This window comes from Microtus ochrogaster, linkage group LG5, assembly GCF_000317375.1.
Source record: "Microtus ochrogaster isolate Prairie Vole_2 linkage group LG5, MicOch1.0, whole genome shotgun sequence".
Taxonomy (NCBI): domain Eukaryota; kingdom Metazoa; phylum Chordata; class Mammalia; order Rodentia; family Cricetidae; genus Microtus; species Microtus ochrogaster.
This window is the reverse complement of record NC_022031.1, coordinates 37,782,600-37,794,667: the sequence shown is the minus strand read 5'-3', so window position 1 is coordinate 37,794,667 and position 12,068 is coordinate 37,782,600. Positions and strand designations below refer to the sequence as shown.

The window sequence follows — 12,068 nt, the reverse complement described above, 5'->3', positions numbered from 1 at the left end:
CAGGGGGAGGGCCCGGGGAGTGGACGTCGCCCTTGCCCGCCTCCCACCTCCCACCGCCCCCCGCCCGCAGGCTTTCGAGCCTCAGTCGGCGCTGAGCATCCCGCTGCCCCGGACCCTCCCTCGGGCGCGCACCGGGCTTAACTCAGGTAAGGGAGGGGGGTGCTCCCCTACGGGCAGGGGGTCGAGATACAGAGATCCTGAACGGAGATGAAGAGACAGTGACCCACACGGAGACAAGAGACATAGCTTGGAGGAGAGATAGACAAAGACAGAGACACATGCGAGACGCACAGAACCACAGATGCCGACCCCATGGAGAAAGGGCAGAGAGCAGAGGGGCATAGAGTCGTGAAAAGAGAGATTCACAGAGACAGACTGGTGGAGAAATGAGACACACACATGAAACACTCAAAACACTCTGAGATAGGGACACAGAGACAGACAGCCACACACCTTCACAGAGGTAGGTATGGAGGGACAAGGATGCAGATCCATCAAGGGACAGAGAGGCAGGAAGGAAGGTGTAACGTTCAGACACACACACCTGACCCAGGGAGAAGGCAAAGTTCCAGGGAAAGGCACACCTCGGCACACAGCCCTGGATATACAAGACCCACACATTCCTGCCAGGGCCTCCACAAAGTTCCATTCTGTGCGAGCTGGCACCTCTGCAGGTTTCCTGGACTGGCTTACTGCAGCCTTGGGAAAGAGAGGATGCCCTAGCCTCTACAATGATGGTCATAATCCTCTTCCTCCTGGGCCTTGGCCCACCTCAGTCCCGCCCACCAACAGCATGTCTGAAAGCTAGAGGCTTGGTGGGCAGGGCTAGGCTATACCCACCAGTTCCGAAGAAAATGAGATAAAGGCTGCCTGCCTACTACTGTCTGCCCACTCTGGCCGTGCCACAGCACCAGGTGCTCAGAGCCAGGCCCGAGGATGGAGGTACTTGAGCCTGCTGGGACTCAGTGCCCTCTGCCTGAGAGGCCAGAGGTGGGAGAGGGGAGCTGTCCCCTTAGGCTTCTGCCCACTTCTTCCTCCTCACCTCCCTCTACTTTCCTCTGTACTTCCCCAGGCTCTGGACTGCATGTGGGCATCTCCACTGCCCAGGAATCATTGTGTGTGGACAGGACAGCCTCCTTGGAACGTCGGCCATACCAGAGTTGTGCCTCGGCATGGGCCTTGCCGTTGAGGCAGCTCTGCAAACTGCGCTGGCCTGAGGGTGCTGCCTGTCATGGGGGCAGCCATCTCCCAGGGGGCCCTCATCGCCATCGTCTGCAACGGCCTTGTAGGCTTCTTGCTGCTACTGCTTTGGGTCATTCTCTGCTGGGCCTGCCACTCTCGTTCTACTGACGTCGATTCTCTCTCAGAATCCAGTCCCAACTCCAGCCCTGGCCCCTGTCCTGAGAAGGCACCACCCCCCCAGAAGCCTAGCCATGAAGGCAGCTACCTGCTGCAGCCCTGAAGGCACCTGGCCTACCCTGGAGTCCTGGACCTGAGTGTACCAGAGTCAGAGTGTGGCGTCTGATCCAGTTCAGCCAGTCTGGGATCCAGAATTTAGAGTCCAGTCTATTTGAAGCTGGACCCAGCAGCCTAGACTGTAGCCAGCCTGACTCAGAAAGCCCTGAGTAGCCCTTCAGAGACAGACCTGGAGTGGGGGGTTAGGAGTTGGTGCTAGGGTCAGGGCCATCTGGACTCTGCTCCATCCCAAGGGCCAAGGGCTGTTTAGCTCCCTAAGCTCAGGGCCTCTGGGCTCTCTAGGCTGGGGAAGCAAACTGGAACCCATGGCAATAACGGGAGGGTGTCCGGGCTGGGCCCCTTCTCCGGTCCTCCCACTGATTGTTGGATAATAAATGGAACTATGGCTTACTCTGAGACTTCTCCTCTTCTTGGGGGCTGTGTGATAGAAAAAAATCAAAGGGACGAGGTGAGTTTTCAAACAGGTTTATTTGGGTAAAGGGAGTGCAATGGAGGTTGAGGGTCAAGTCACGGGAAAAGGTGCTGTGATCTTAAGAAGTAGATCGAGGAAAGCAAATACTGGGACTTGATCAAAGTGAGGAACTTAAGCATCCCTAGTGCTTAGGCACCCTGGTACCCAGGCAAAGGGCTGGACATGTTGGATTCTAAAAGCAGGGCAGGGCCTGGGGCCAGTCTCTCAGGCTTTGCTTTTTACTTCCCTCACAAGGTTTAGCAGTTTGTCCAGTTTTGCGATCTCCACAGCTGGTCCCTTCTGCACCTCCTGCCCCTTCTTTTCCTGCAGAGAGGGAGATAGCAGTGAACATGGTGAAGGACCAGCTGCCTCTTCTTAGGTGCCACCCTGGCTCCTCTGCCCAGCCTGCCCTAGCTATTCCCTGACCCTCCCCTGCCCAGTAAATATTGGATTCCTGCTGCTGGCACTCAGTCCTTCCCCTGCTCAGGTCAGGTGACTCGGAGCCTCATCGGAGGGCCTGGGAGGAGGATTCCAACTCTAGCTCCGAGGCTCAGCCGGGGCTCCGTGCAGGCAGGAGTGGGAAACGGCATTTTTATCCCTAGATTCTCAGAAGTCGGCCAGGGAGAGCTGTAGGCTCCGGGGAGAGCTTTTCGTTAGGACCACCCAGGCTCAGCCCTGCAAAGAGGAGCTAGATGCTTGCTGCAGGAGAGGGAGGCAAGGACTAGGCCACAGGTGTCCTCATCGGCTCGAGAAGGGGTGCCACTTGAAGCTAGACCTGATGTGTCATGTACCCAGGGTTGGGGAAAGCACCAGGAGCCGCACGGGAGCAGACAATTTTCCATGCGACTCCATGCGGTGGGGACTGTCTCTCAGGTCCCGAGTATCTGACCCTTGGTCCCACCTGCAAGCCTTCTAGTGCCTCCACTTCTAAGTTGGCCCTGAGAAAATGGAGTTTGGGCACAGGTATGTTTGACCCACAGGCTTAAAAATTCTGTAGCAGGCCACATCGGTCACATTCTCCCTGCTCTCCAGACGGTGGGATGTGGACTGTGCCCAGACAGTCTGGGCAGCTGTCTTCCCTCCTGCCTTCCCTTTCTTCTCTGCCACCTGTGCCCACTGTTTCCTGGCACCTGCCCAGCCACACCTGCTGGGGCTGTAAGGTCAAGGGAGCCTGAGAGCCAGTGGGCTCCTTCCTGGCCCCATCTAGCTGCAGCTACTCTGCAGAGCTCCAGTTTCCTCTGGCCTTGACCGCCACACCTGCTCCCAGGTCTGTTCCCGCAGCCCCTGGTGGCAGTCTGGTGTGGCTCACTGATCCGTTTGGGGGAGGCACAGGATGGTTGTCTTTTCTATCTTCCCATTCTCTCTCCATAATTAAACTGTTTCTCGGTCTTACTCCATCCTTTGGTATTTAAGGAACCTGAGTTTTAGTTCCATTGCTGTCATTAGTCCCCCAAGACTGGACAAGTTCCTTCCTGAGCCTCGCTTTCCCAACCATACAGGAGGAAACGAAAGGCAGCTCTTGACCTATGATGGCAAGGGCAGGAGGGATGCCCAGGGGACTTCCTTTTGTATGAATCACTTGAGTGCTGACAGGGTCACCTCACAGGAACTTCTAATCCTCCCAAGTGCTAGCCCCCACTGTCCTTGCTCAGATCCTGGGTGATTTAGGTTTCCTGAGTCAGAGTTTCACTCCCTCAGTCATAACTGACCCCTGCTTTGTGAGGAGATGGAACTATGATAAATCTTGCTCCCCAGGATCAACTGGGTAGCATTCCTCCGTATCCACCATGCTCACGGTGTCAGGGCTGTGCCCCTCTCCTAAAGGGTGGCCATCATCCTCCCAGGGGGCTGTCCAGCTCTGCCATCTTAAGCCTGCCCCTCATTAAATTAAGAACAGATTTTATCTGTTCCACAAACATTGCTGCCTCCTTTCTCCCTCTGGAGGCCAAGGAGTTGGGCTCAGCAAAGAGATTTAGACCATGCCTGACTTCCCCCAACCCCCAGAGCCCACCGCAGCCTGCGGGCCACAGCTGCAGGCGCTTAGCAGCCTTCTGAGTATTTATAGCCAAGTCCACCCCCTCCCCCAGCTGGCTACAATTACGGGCGTCCATACTTCCAGCCCATGCCTCCCTGGCCATGGTGGGGAATAGTCTATGCCAGTATCCAAAGGATGGTGCACAGTGCCTGGCTGGGTAGGAACACTTGGGGAAGAAGACAGTAGCTGAACAAGACAGCCCCAGACCCTGCCCCAAACTGCAGTATATGCCTCAGATTATACCCTGGAGGTTCAATGGTCAGGGCTACTTGGCCAACCATGACCCTGGCCCAAAGCTGGGCAGAGAGCAAAGAGTCATTTCTGCTTTCACATACAAATGGGTTGTTTTATCTTTTTGTTGGGTCCCGAGGCTCTTGATTCTAAGGCCTGCACTGTGAGGCCTGAGCCTTAAATCTGAATTTGGGCTCAGGTATAGATTTGAAGTCATTGCTCTGGGCTTTGTGTCATACATTTGGGGTCCTTGGGCTGGGTCTTCTCATCATTAAAGACCCAAGAAACAGACTCCAGAACTCAGAAGGAGGCCTGCATTGCTGCTGACCTAGTTACCCTGCTCATGGCTCATTTCCTCCTTCCCTGGGTAGACTCCTGGCTCCCAGTTCAGGGATCACTGGAGCTGAAACTCTAAGCCCAGCAATGATGCTTCAGCTAAGCCTTGAGTCCCTCTCCTGGTGACCTGTCATACCCACAGCATCCTGCACTTCCAATAAGCCAATGATGCCTGCCTCCCCCATGTTCCAAGCCCACTTGTCCCTTGGAAATCACCCCCTCCCAGCCCTCCAGGAAATTCACACGCAGCAGGTCAAACTGATTTCTTACTTCACAAAACCTTTTCCCAGCCTCTCCATTCAAGCAGTGGCACTATCCTTACCTTGAAGCCTTCATTCCAGAAACTTGGGGTGGCCTCTGATCTTCCCTATCACCCCCTATCTCTTGATGGCAGCCAGACTCCCAGAGCCCATACCTTTGGCATCTTTCGCAAGTTAGGAGAGAGCTTGAGACAGGTGATGTGCCCACGGTCATCACCCACGATTATGATGGGGTGGATGGGATTGAACTGAACGTGGGTGATCTTGTTCTTCTTCTTGGCCACCACGGGCTGGTTGCAGATGGCCTCGTACTTGTTGACAGCTAAGTCAAACACATGGGCCTGCGGAGAGGTTAGTGTCACCAGTCAACCAGTCACGTAAAGGAGGTCCTGGTCTCCCACCTTGGGCTTTCTGGGAACCCCACAGCAGGCTGAGCTGGAGACAGAGGCGGGGGGGGGCGGTTCGTGTCAGTTACCTTTCTTCCCGTGATGAGGGAGCGAGGATGAAAAAGATTAGAAATCTTAAGTCTATGTAGACTAAATATTAATAGCAGCTATGAGGGGGGCAGGTGGCATGAAAGCAGAGGGGAGGCTGTCAGAGGGGACAAAGGGAGCAGGTAAGGGGGAGTCAGAGGGATGGAGAGGACAGTGAGGGAAGAAGATGGGACAAACTATAATGTCATGTATGTATAAAAATACCACAAAGAAACCCAAAGCTTTGTAAAAAGAACCAGTAATGGCAGCTACCATTTATCCAGTCTAATAAACTTACCATGTTCCAGGCTCTGGGCAGGAGTGTTACAAGGTTGGATCATCTAATTATACCCCTCACAACCACTCCTTATGGCGGTTCTGTTACTATCCCGATTTTATAAATGAGGATTTGGAAGCTATTGGAGGCTAACTTGCTTGTAAGTGACAGAGCCCAGGGTTTATCCCAGCTAATAAATACAGAGTGCTCTGACTTTGATGCCTAAGTGCCCAGTAATGTTTGATATTATCTTTGCCTCACCGGAGTCCGAATCGCTATCAGCCCCTGCTGTGACAGCTCTCAGTGTCCCTGCTTCTGCTCTTGCCCAGCTACAGTCTGTGCTCCACGCAGTACCCTGACTTCCCTTTAAAACAATTTCTCCCAGTCTCCCTGGAACCTCAGTGTGCACAGCTTCCCCGCCTCATCTTCAGAATGCTGCTCCTATGGGGAGGGCATGGCCTTTAATCCCAGCACTCAGGAGGCAGAGACAGGTGGACCTCTGTGAGTTGGAGGTCAGCCTGGTCTACATAAGAGGACAGGCAGAACTACATAATAGAGAGACACCGCCTCCAAATAAATAAAGGTTCAAGACTAGTACTTGCCATTCAGCTTCCAGTTTCACCTCACCAAAGAAGCCTTTCCTAAGAAACTACCTGGCTCCCACTGCCACCCCAGGGCCCTACTCTATAGTTCAGTCTGGCCTGCTGGCACTTACTACGTCATGCAGACCGGCTTCAAACTTTTGATCTCTGGCTTTTACCTTCTGCATGCTGGAATTATAGGCATAGGCATGAAGTACCAAGCCTGGCTTTCTCTGTTCGATATAACAGCTTTATTGAGATAATAATTCACATTCTATAAGTCTCATCCATTTAACCTACCTAAAGTATATGCTTCTTGGTTTTAGGCATACCCACTTATCAAGCCATTATCATAAGCAATTTTAGAGTGTGTTCTTCACCCACAAGGCAAACTTTGTACTCATTAACAGTCACTCCACATTTTTCTCAACCCCTCTGAGGCAAACACAAATCCACTCTGCATCTCTATAGACCCATCTCTTGAGATGAGGCATACAGGGCAAATCTATTTTGGACATACCATATATTTGTTCTTTTGTGTCTGGCCTGTTTGACTTAACATAAGCTTTTCATGCCCATCTATGTTATCATATGTTCCTTGTCTGCTGAATACGATCCTTTTGCATAGACATTGCCTTGCTTGCTATTCATGACTTGATGAACACTGGCTTCTTTCGTTGTTTGGCCATTATGAATAACGCTGCTATAAACATTTGCATCCATGCACCACACTCTTTTGGTCCTCGGCTCTAACACGGTGAGAACATGGTGCCTGTTTTCTGTCTTCCTCTTTACTATAACGTGAGCTCATAAAAGCGGGTGCCTGAACTGCCAGATCCTAGCCTGGAACGGAGCATCGTGCTGGCCCTTAGTAACATGTTCATGGGCGCTGATTGACATGAGGGTGATGCCTTAATTGCTAGATTCTTTCCTTGGGTGCAGGTGCTCGTCAGGTTCTGTCAAATTCCATAAAGAAAACAAGCCTGCACCTAAGAAGGTCCCCCACCAAGGTGGCTTCCAAGTGTCTGTCACACTCTACTCAAGCTCCTCAGACCAGCTTGGGCACTTCTGGAGATGGGGGTGGGGTTACTACCTTACAGACCAGCGACTGGCCCAGAGGTTAGGCATCATCTAACTCCCTCACGGGACCTCAAGGAAAACAACTTCTGGATGGCATCTCAGCTTTCCAGAGGGCTTGCTCCCCAAGGTCCTTCCTTAAGGCCCCCTGTGATGAAGGATTCCTCCACACCTCCCTGCATAGCCTGCCCTTTAAAATACACAGTTCTATGTCCCATGGTCCCCTACTGACCTGGGGTAGCATGTGGCAGGCTCTCTAGAGACCCTGAGACACCTCCGGGTCTCCATGGTGGCTCTGCAGGGTGAGGAAGAACTACTCACCTTCCCATCCGTGGTGACCGCAGCAAACACAGTGGAAGAATATGGTGCCCAGGCCACGTCACCCACAGCTGAGTTCAGATCATAAATGAACATGGGGGTCCTGCAGTGGCAAAAAGGTCAGCCCATAACTCAGAGGGTTCATAGTGCCAGAGCTGAGGGGAGGCCCTGGGGCTGGGCAAGGGCCGAGGCAGGCCTCTCACTTGATGGTGTGGTCCCAGATCTTCACTGTCCAGTCAGAGCTGCAGGACATAAAGACCTTGGTGTGGTATGGGTTCCATATCACAGCGTCCACTGCCATGTTGTGAGCATCATAGGTGTCCAAGAATTGGCTGGAGTAGGACTTAGAGCACTGTGGAGGGTAGGGGATGGATGATTCCGGAAAGCTGGGCTCAACGGTGAGAGCAAAGCCAGCTGTAAACCTTTCTCCCTAGGAGCCCTAGAGGATCAGCACCTGAGCCTGGCTGTCCATCATCCATCTGCATCACCTCCCAAACTCCCGAATTCCCAAAGCACTTAAGGACTGGGGTTCAGGCTGGGCATGGCGCCCTCCTGGAGAGTGAGGGCAGGTGACTGAGTAAGAAAGCGACTTCCCTCTCTGTTTAAGGCAAAGTGGGTCTCACACCCTGGGCAAGGATGCGACACAGCCTAATCTTTTGTCCAGGCGAGCGCCTTGGTGGACACAGCCTTGGATTCCCCGCAGCTCAGACATCATCCACGCCACAGTGAGCATCACCCCACCTTGTACAGGCAAGAGCAGGTGTGGAGCCAGGAGGGGACTCAGATCCCCTGATTTCCCGTTCAGTGTTTGTCCTGGCCAGCAAGCCTCTCTCCCTCCCTCCAGGAGACACAGTGACTAGTCTTTCCTTCCCCTGCCTCTCTCCCGCAGCCACTGGGAGGGGTGGAGAGGGGGTGGGGACCTCTTTTGCATTCAGACCAACTCGGGCTGGGCCTCTGGGGCTCCCGGGAGGCTGTCTGTAATTAACATTCTGAGTCTCTGAGCCTAAGAAAAGCTCACAGCAAAGCTATTTCTGGACGATGGAGGTTCAGAGGGATGTTCACCTACTAACACTGAGACACGGCAGAACACCGGCTGTGAGGTTGTGTCCTGCTGGCAGCTCTGCCCCTCATACTCAGAGATGAATCTGTTTGATACCTGGCCTTCAAAGCCCAGCTGAGTTCAGATCTCCTCCAGGAAGTCTGCCCAGAATGTTCAAGCTCCCCCAAGCCCCTACTCTCATATCTGCCTCTTAGGAGAGAAGGGAAGAGATGGACTCAAGTTGCTCTCTAGATTTTCCATCACCTTTCCCGATTGTAGCCCCTCTTCCTGCCACCCGAGCGGACCAAGACAAGCATTGTTCAGCTGGTGAGAGGGCTCTGCAGGTAAAGTGCTTACTGCTAAACCCGATGACCTGAGTTCAACCCCAGGAAGACTACAAGCTGTCTGCTGACCTCCATATATGTACTGCGGCACGCATGTAGGTCACCACCAAATAAATAAATGTTAAAGCAAACAAACAAACAAAAAAGAACTTGCAGGACAACTCAGTAGCTAAAAGTGCTTGCACTAAGCCTGAAGACTGGAGTTAGAGCCCCATCAACTCCACAGAATTATCCTGTGACCACCTATGCTCAGTGTGACATGAATGTGCACATACACATGACACACACACACAAATAAGTAACAATTAAAAACATTTAAAAAAAAATGCCTTTTTCTCCCCCCAAAGGCTTCAGAGCAGTGAACACTAGATGGTGTCACACAAGATTTGTTGTGTTCTATACCCGCCCTAGGTCTGGAGGCCCCTGTGAGGAGCTGATGGGGCATGCTGCCTCACCTTGTGGATTTTCCCCTCCTCTGTGCCCACCAGGAACAAGTAGTCGATCTCTTTGTGGAAGTCAAAGGCAGTGCCACAACCTTGGAAGAGTAGGGGACAGACTTAGCCTGGTTCACAGAGAGAACCTCCCACCCAGCTCAGTGTAGGACAGATAGAACTGGGCCGTTGTGAGGGCTGGGCTCAGGCCAGGAAGGCAGAAACTGGACCACGGGCTTGCTTGCCCTAGGCCTTTAGGACTCTACAGACAAGAATGGGGGCCTGGGTAAACAAGGCAGGAATTGAGTTAAACAGGGTCAGGGTCATGGTAAACAGGGATGGGGGTCTGCAAACAGGGACATGGTCTGTGCAAACAGGGATGGAGTCTGCATAAACAGGGTAGGAATTGAGTAAACAGGGCCGGGATCTGGGTAAACAGGGCTTAGATCTGCTTAAGCCGGGATGGCTCTGCAGAGCAGCACCTGATCTGCATAAACGGGGGCGGGGTCTGCACGCGGGAAAGGACCTGCCTGAATAGGGGTGTGTGCCGGGTGCTCAAGGGCTCCGCCCATGAGATTGGGCTTTTTGGGCTCCGCCAGTCTAGGCTCCAGTACAAATGAGGAGAGAGCGTTGGGAAAGTAAATGGCCACTGTCACCGATTCTGAGGTGCTGGGGGTCAATGGTCTTGTCCTGCTGGAGGGGTGAGGGCTGGGGCTCCTACCTACAGTGTGCAGCTGCAGCCCCTCGGGGATTTCTGTAGTGCTGCCCTCCGCCTTCAGCTTAATGACGTCTATATGAACCAGCTCGCTCTATAGTCAGAGAGGGATAGGGAGAGGTGAGGGGTGGGTTGGTTCAGGAGCTCTGCCATTAGCTCCTCCCACCTCCCCCTCCATGACCCTTTCTGGGAAACAGGCACCTTTACGAGGGTCCATGACACAATCCTGCCATCAGATGACACAGAGAAGAAGTTAAGGTTGTTGTCCATGTCGTCCTTCTGCCATTTGACCTGAAGCATCACAAGGCACAAGTTTTGGAATTCTGTTAGAGAGTTGAGTTAGGGCTCAGAAGTACCAGGAGCCCATTTTCCAGGACTGTATGAGACCTCTCAATCTCATTTCAGCCAGCTCTTCTTCCAACCTGGGACCACAGTATCAGCCAGAGCATTGCCCTAAGATGCACTCTGGGCAGTAGTGGTTTTAGCAGTATGGTTGTGGGAAGTCCTGGTTCTTGGTTTAATCTCCCCACACAGCCATGGCCTGGAAAAGTCAGAGCCTTACAACTAGTGTTTCACTCATAAAATGGAAGTCATGATAACAAGTGAGAAGTAAAAATATCTTTTGTATGTAAAATCTTCACAACATTGGATATAGTAAATTTTCAAAAAATACTAGCTAATGGGGCCAAACCTTCAGTTTCATGGTATCTGTGTGAATTGACTCCCAGCATTCAATAGACAGGAGGATCATGAGTTCTAGACCAGCCTGGGATAAAGAGCAAGATCCTGTCTCAAAAACAAAGTCTCCAGCTAGTTAGTATCCTCACTACCGCCATCATCCTAGGAAGGAGGGCTGCAAACCAGGGCCTGTTCCCTGCTCCATGACTGAGGGAAGGAGTTGGTCCCCTCTTCTAGGCTTGACCTTTTTCTTGAAAGAGTCCCCTTTGTTCCCACCTTCAATCCGACACCAGCTCCTGCTCCCAGAATCTTGCTCCCAAATCCCAGATTTGAGCTGCATTTCTCCATCTGCAAATCCGGGTTAATTACCCTGCCCCACCCGTCTTCTCAGGGCTGGAAGCAAACATATGGGAAAGTGTTTTGGAGACAGAGCTGTTGTCTTATGAAGATGACACGCTTGAGGCTCAAGTTTCTGCTGCCAGATGTGGAGGCTTGGCCAAGCCAAGTCCCAGAAAGCCGGGGTGGGGCTGGGTGCCCAGAGCTTTCCAGCCTCTGACTCCCTCCAGACCCCCCATGCTGGGACCCCTGTCCAGTCCCCTCCCTCTGTCACAAGCTGAGGTCCAGAGAGGGAGGCCAAGAACCTAGGCCTGTTGCCTGTAACTGCTGTTGCCTGCAACCGCAGCTGTCACCATGGCTGTTGGGGGGGGGGGGTTGTCTTTCTCCATCCAGCCCCTAGGCCTGGTGAATCAGATTGGAGCTGCTGCAGGAGGCAAGGCTGAGTCCTGCCTGGGCCTGTCTGGGTAGCGGGTTCTTTTGTGCTTTCACTGGGAGGCTGTAAGGCACAATGCGGATGGATCTTGAGACCACTTCCCCTTCTGTGCAAACATGGTCCCTTTAAAGGGGGGAGGGGACAACAGTGTCAAAGGCCAGGCTGTAAGAGGCGCAGGGGAGCTGCAAAGGGAAGTGTTTAATGAGCAGACGCTAGCACTCATGGAAATTGTATTTCACACCCCACTTAGCAGCCTCATACCCAGTGTGTGTGTGTGTGTGCCTGTGCGTGCATGTGTGTGAGCGTGTGTGTCTGTGTGCTTGTGCATGTGTGCACGTGTGTGTGTATGCATGTGCATGTGTGCCTTGTGCACATGTGCACGTGTGTGTATGTGAGTGTGTGTGCATGTCTGTGAGCGTGTGTGTGTGCATGTGAGTGTGTGTGCGTGAGTATGCATGTGCATGTGTGTGAGCATGTGAGTGTGTGTGCATGTGAGTGTGTGTGCATGTGTGTGAGCATGTGAGTGTGTGTGCGTGAGTATGCATGTGCATGTGTGTGAGCATGTGAGTGTGTGTGC

The 12,068-nt window shown here is 52.8% G+C and overlaps 2 protein-coding genes across 2 annotated transcripts in view; one reads left to right on the top strand and one right to left on the bottom strand.

Annotated features, from left to right (window-relative positions):
• The first annotated feature begins 6 nt into the window (after nucleotides 1-6).
• Enho (energy homeostasis associated) lies at nucleotides 7-1,872 on the top strand. Its single transcript, XM_005362026.2, has 2 exons — nucleotides 7-146; nucleotides 1,073-1,872. Exon 2 carries the CDS (start codon nucleotides 1,232-1,234, stop codon nucleotides 1,460-1,462), a length of 231 nt encoding a protein of 76 aa, XP_005362083.1. The 5' UTR covers nucleotides 7-146; nucleotides 1,073-1,231; the 3' UTR covers nucleotides 1,463-1,872.
• A 59-nt stretch (nucleotides 1,873-1,931) lies between these two features.
• Dnai1 (dynein axonemal intermediate chain 1) overlaps nucleotides 1,932-12,068 on the bottom strand; it is a 65,928-nt gene continuing 55,791 nt past the window's right edge. Inside the window, exons 14-20 of the mRNA XM_005362025.3 lie at nucleotides 10,246-10,335; nucleotides 10,051-10,138; nucleotides 9,354-9,433; nucleotides 7,719-7,867; nucleotides 7,519-7,618; nucleotides 4,945-5,130; nucleotides 1,932-2,251 (exon numbers count right to left, since the gene is read on the bottom strand). Coding sequence (XP_005362082.1) covers nucleotides 2,153-2,251; nucleotides 4,945-5,130; nucleotides 7,519-7,618; nucleotides 7,719-7,867; nucleotides 9,354-9,433; nucleotides 10,051-10,138; nucleotides 10,246-10,335 — 792 coding nt within the window. The 3' untranslated portion in view covers nucleotides 1,932-2,152. The remainder of the gene's footprint in view (nucleotides 2,252-4,944; nucleotides 5,131-7,518; nucleotides 7,619-7,718; nucleotides 7,868-9,353; nucleotides 9,434-10,050; nucleotides 10,139-10,245; nucleotides 10,336-12,068) is intronic.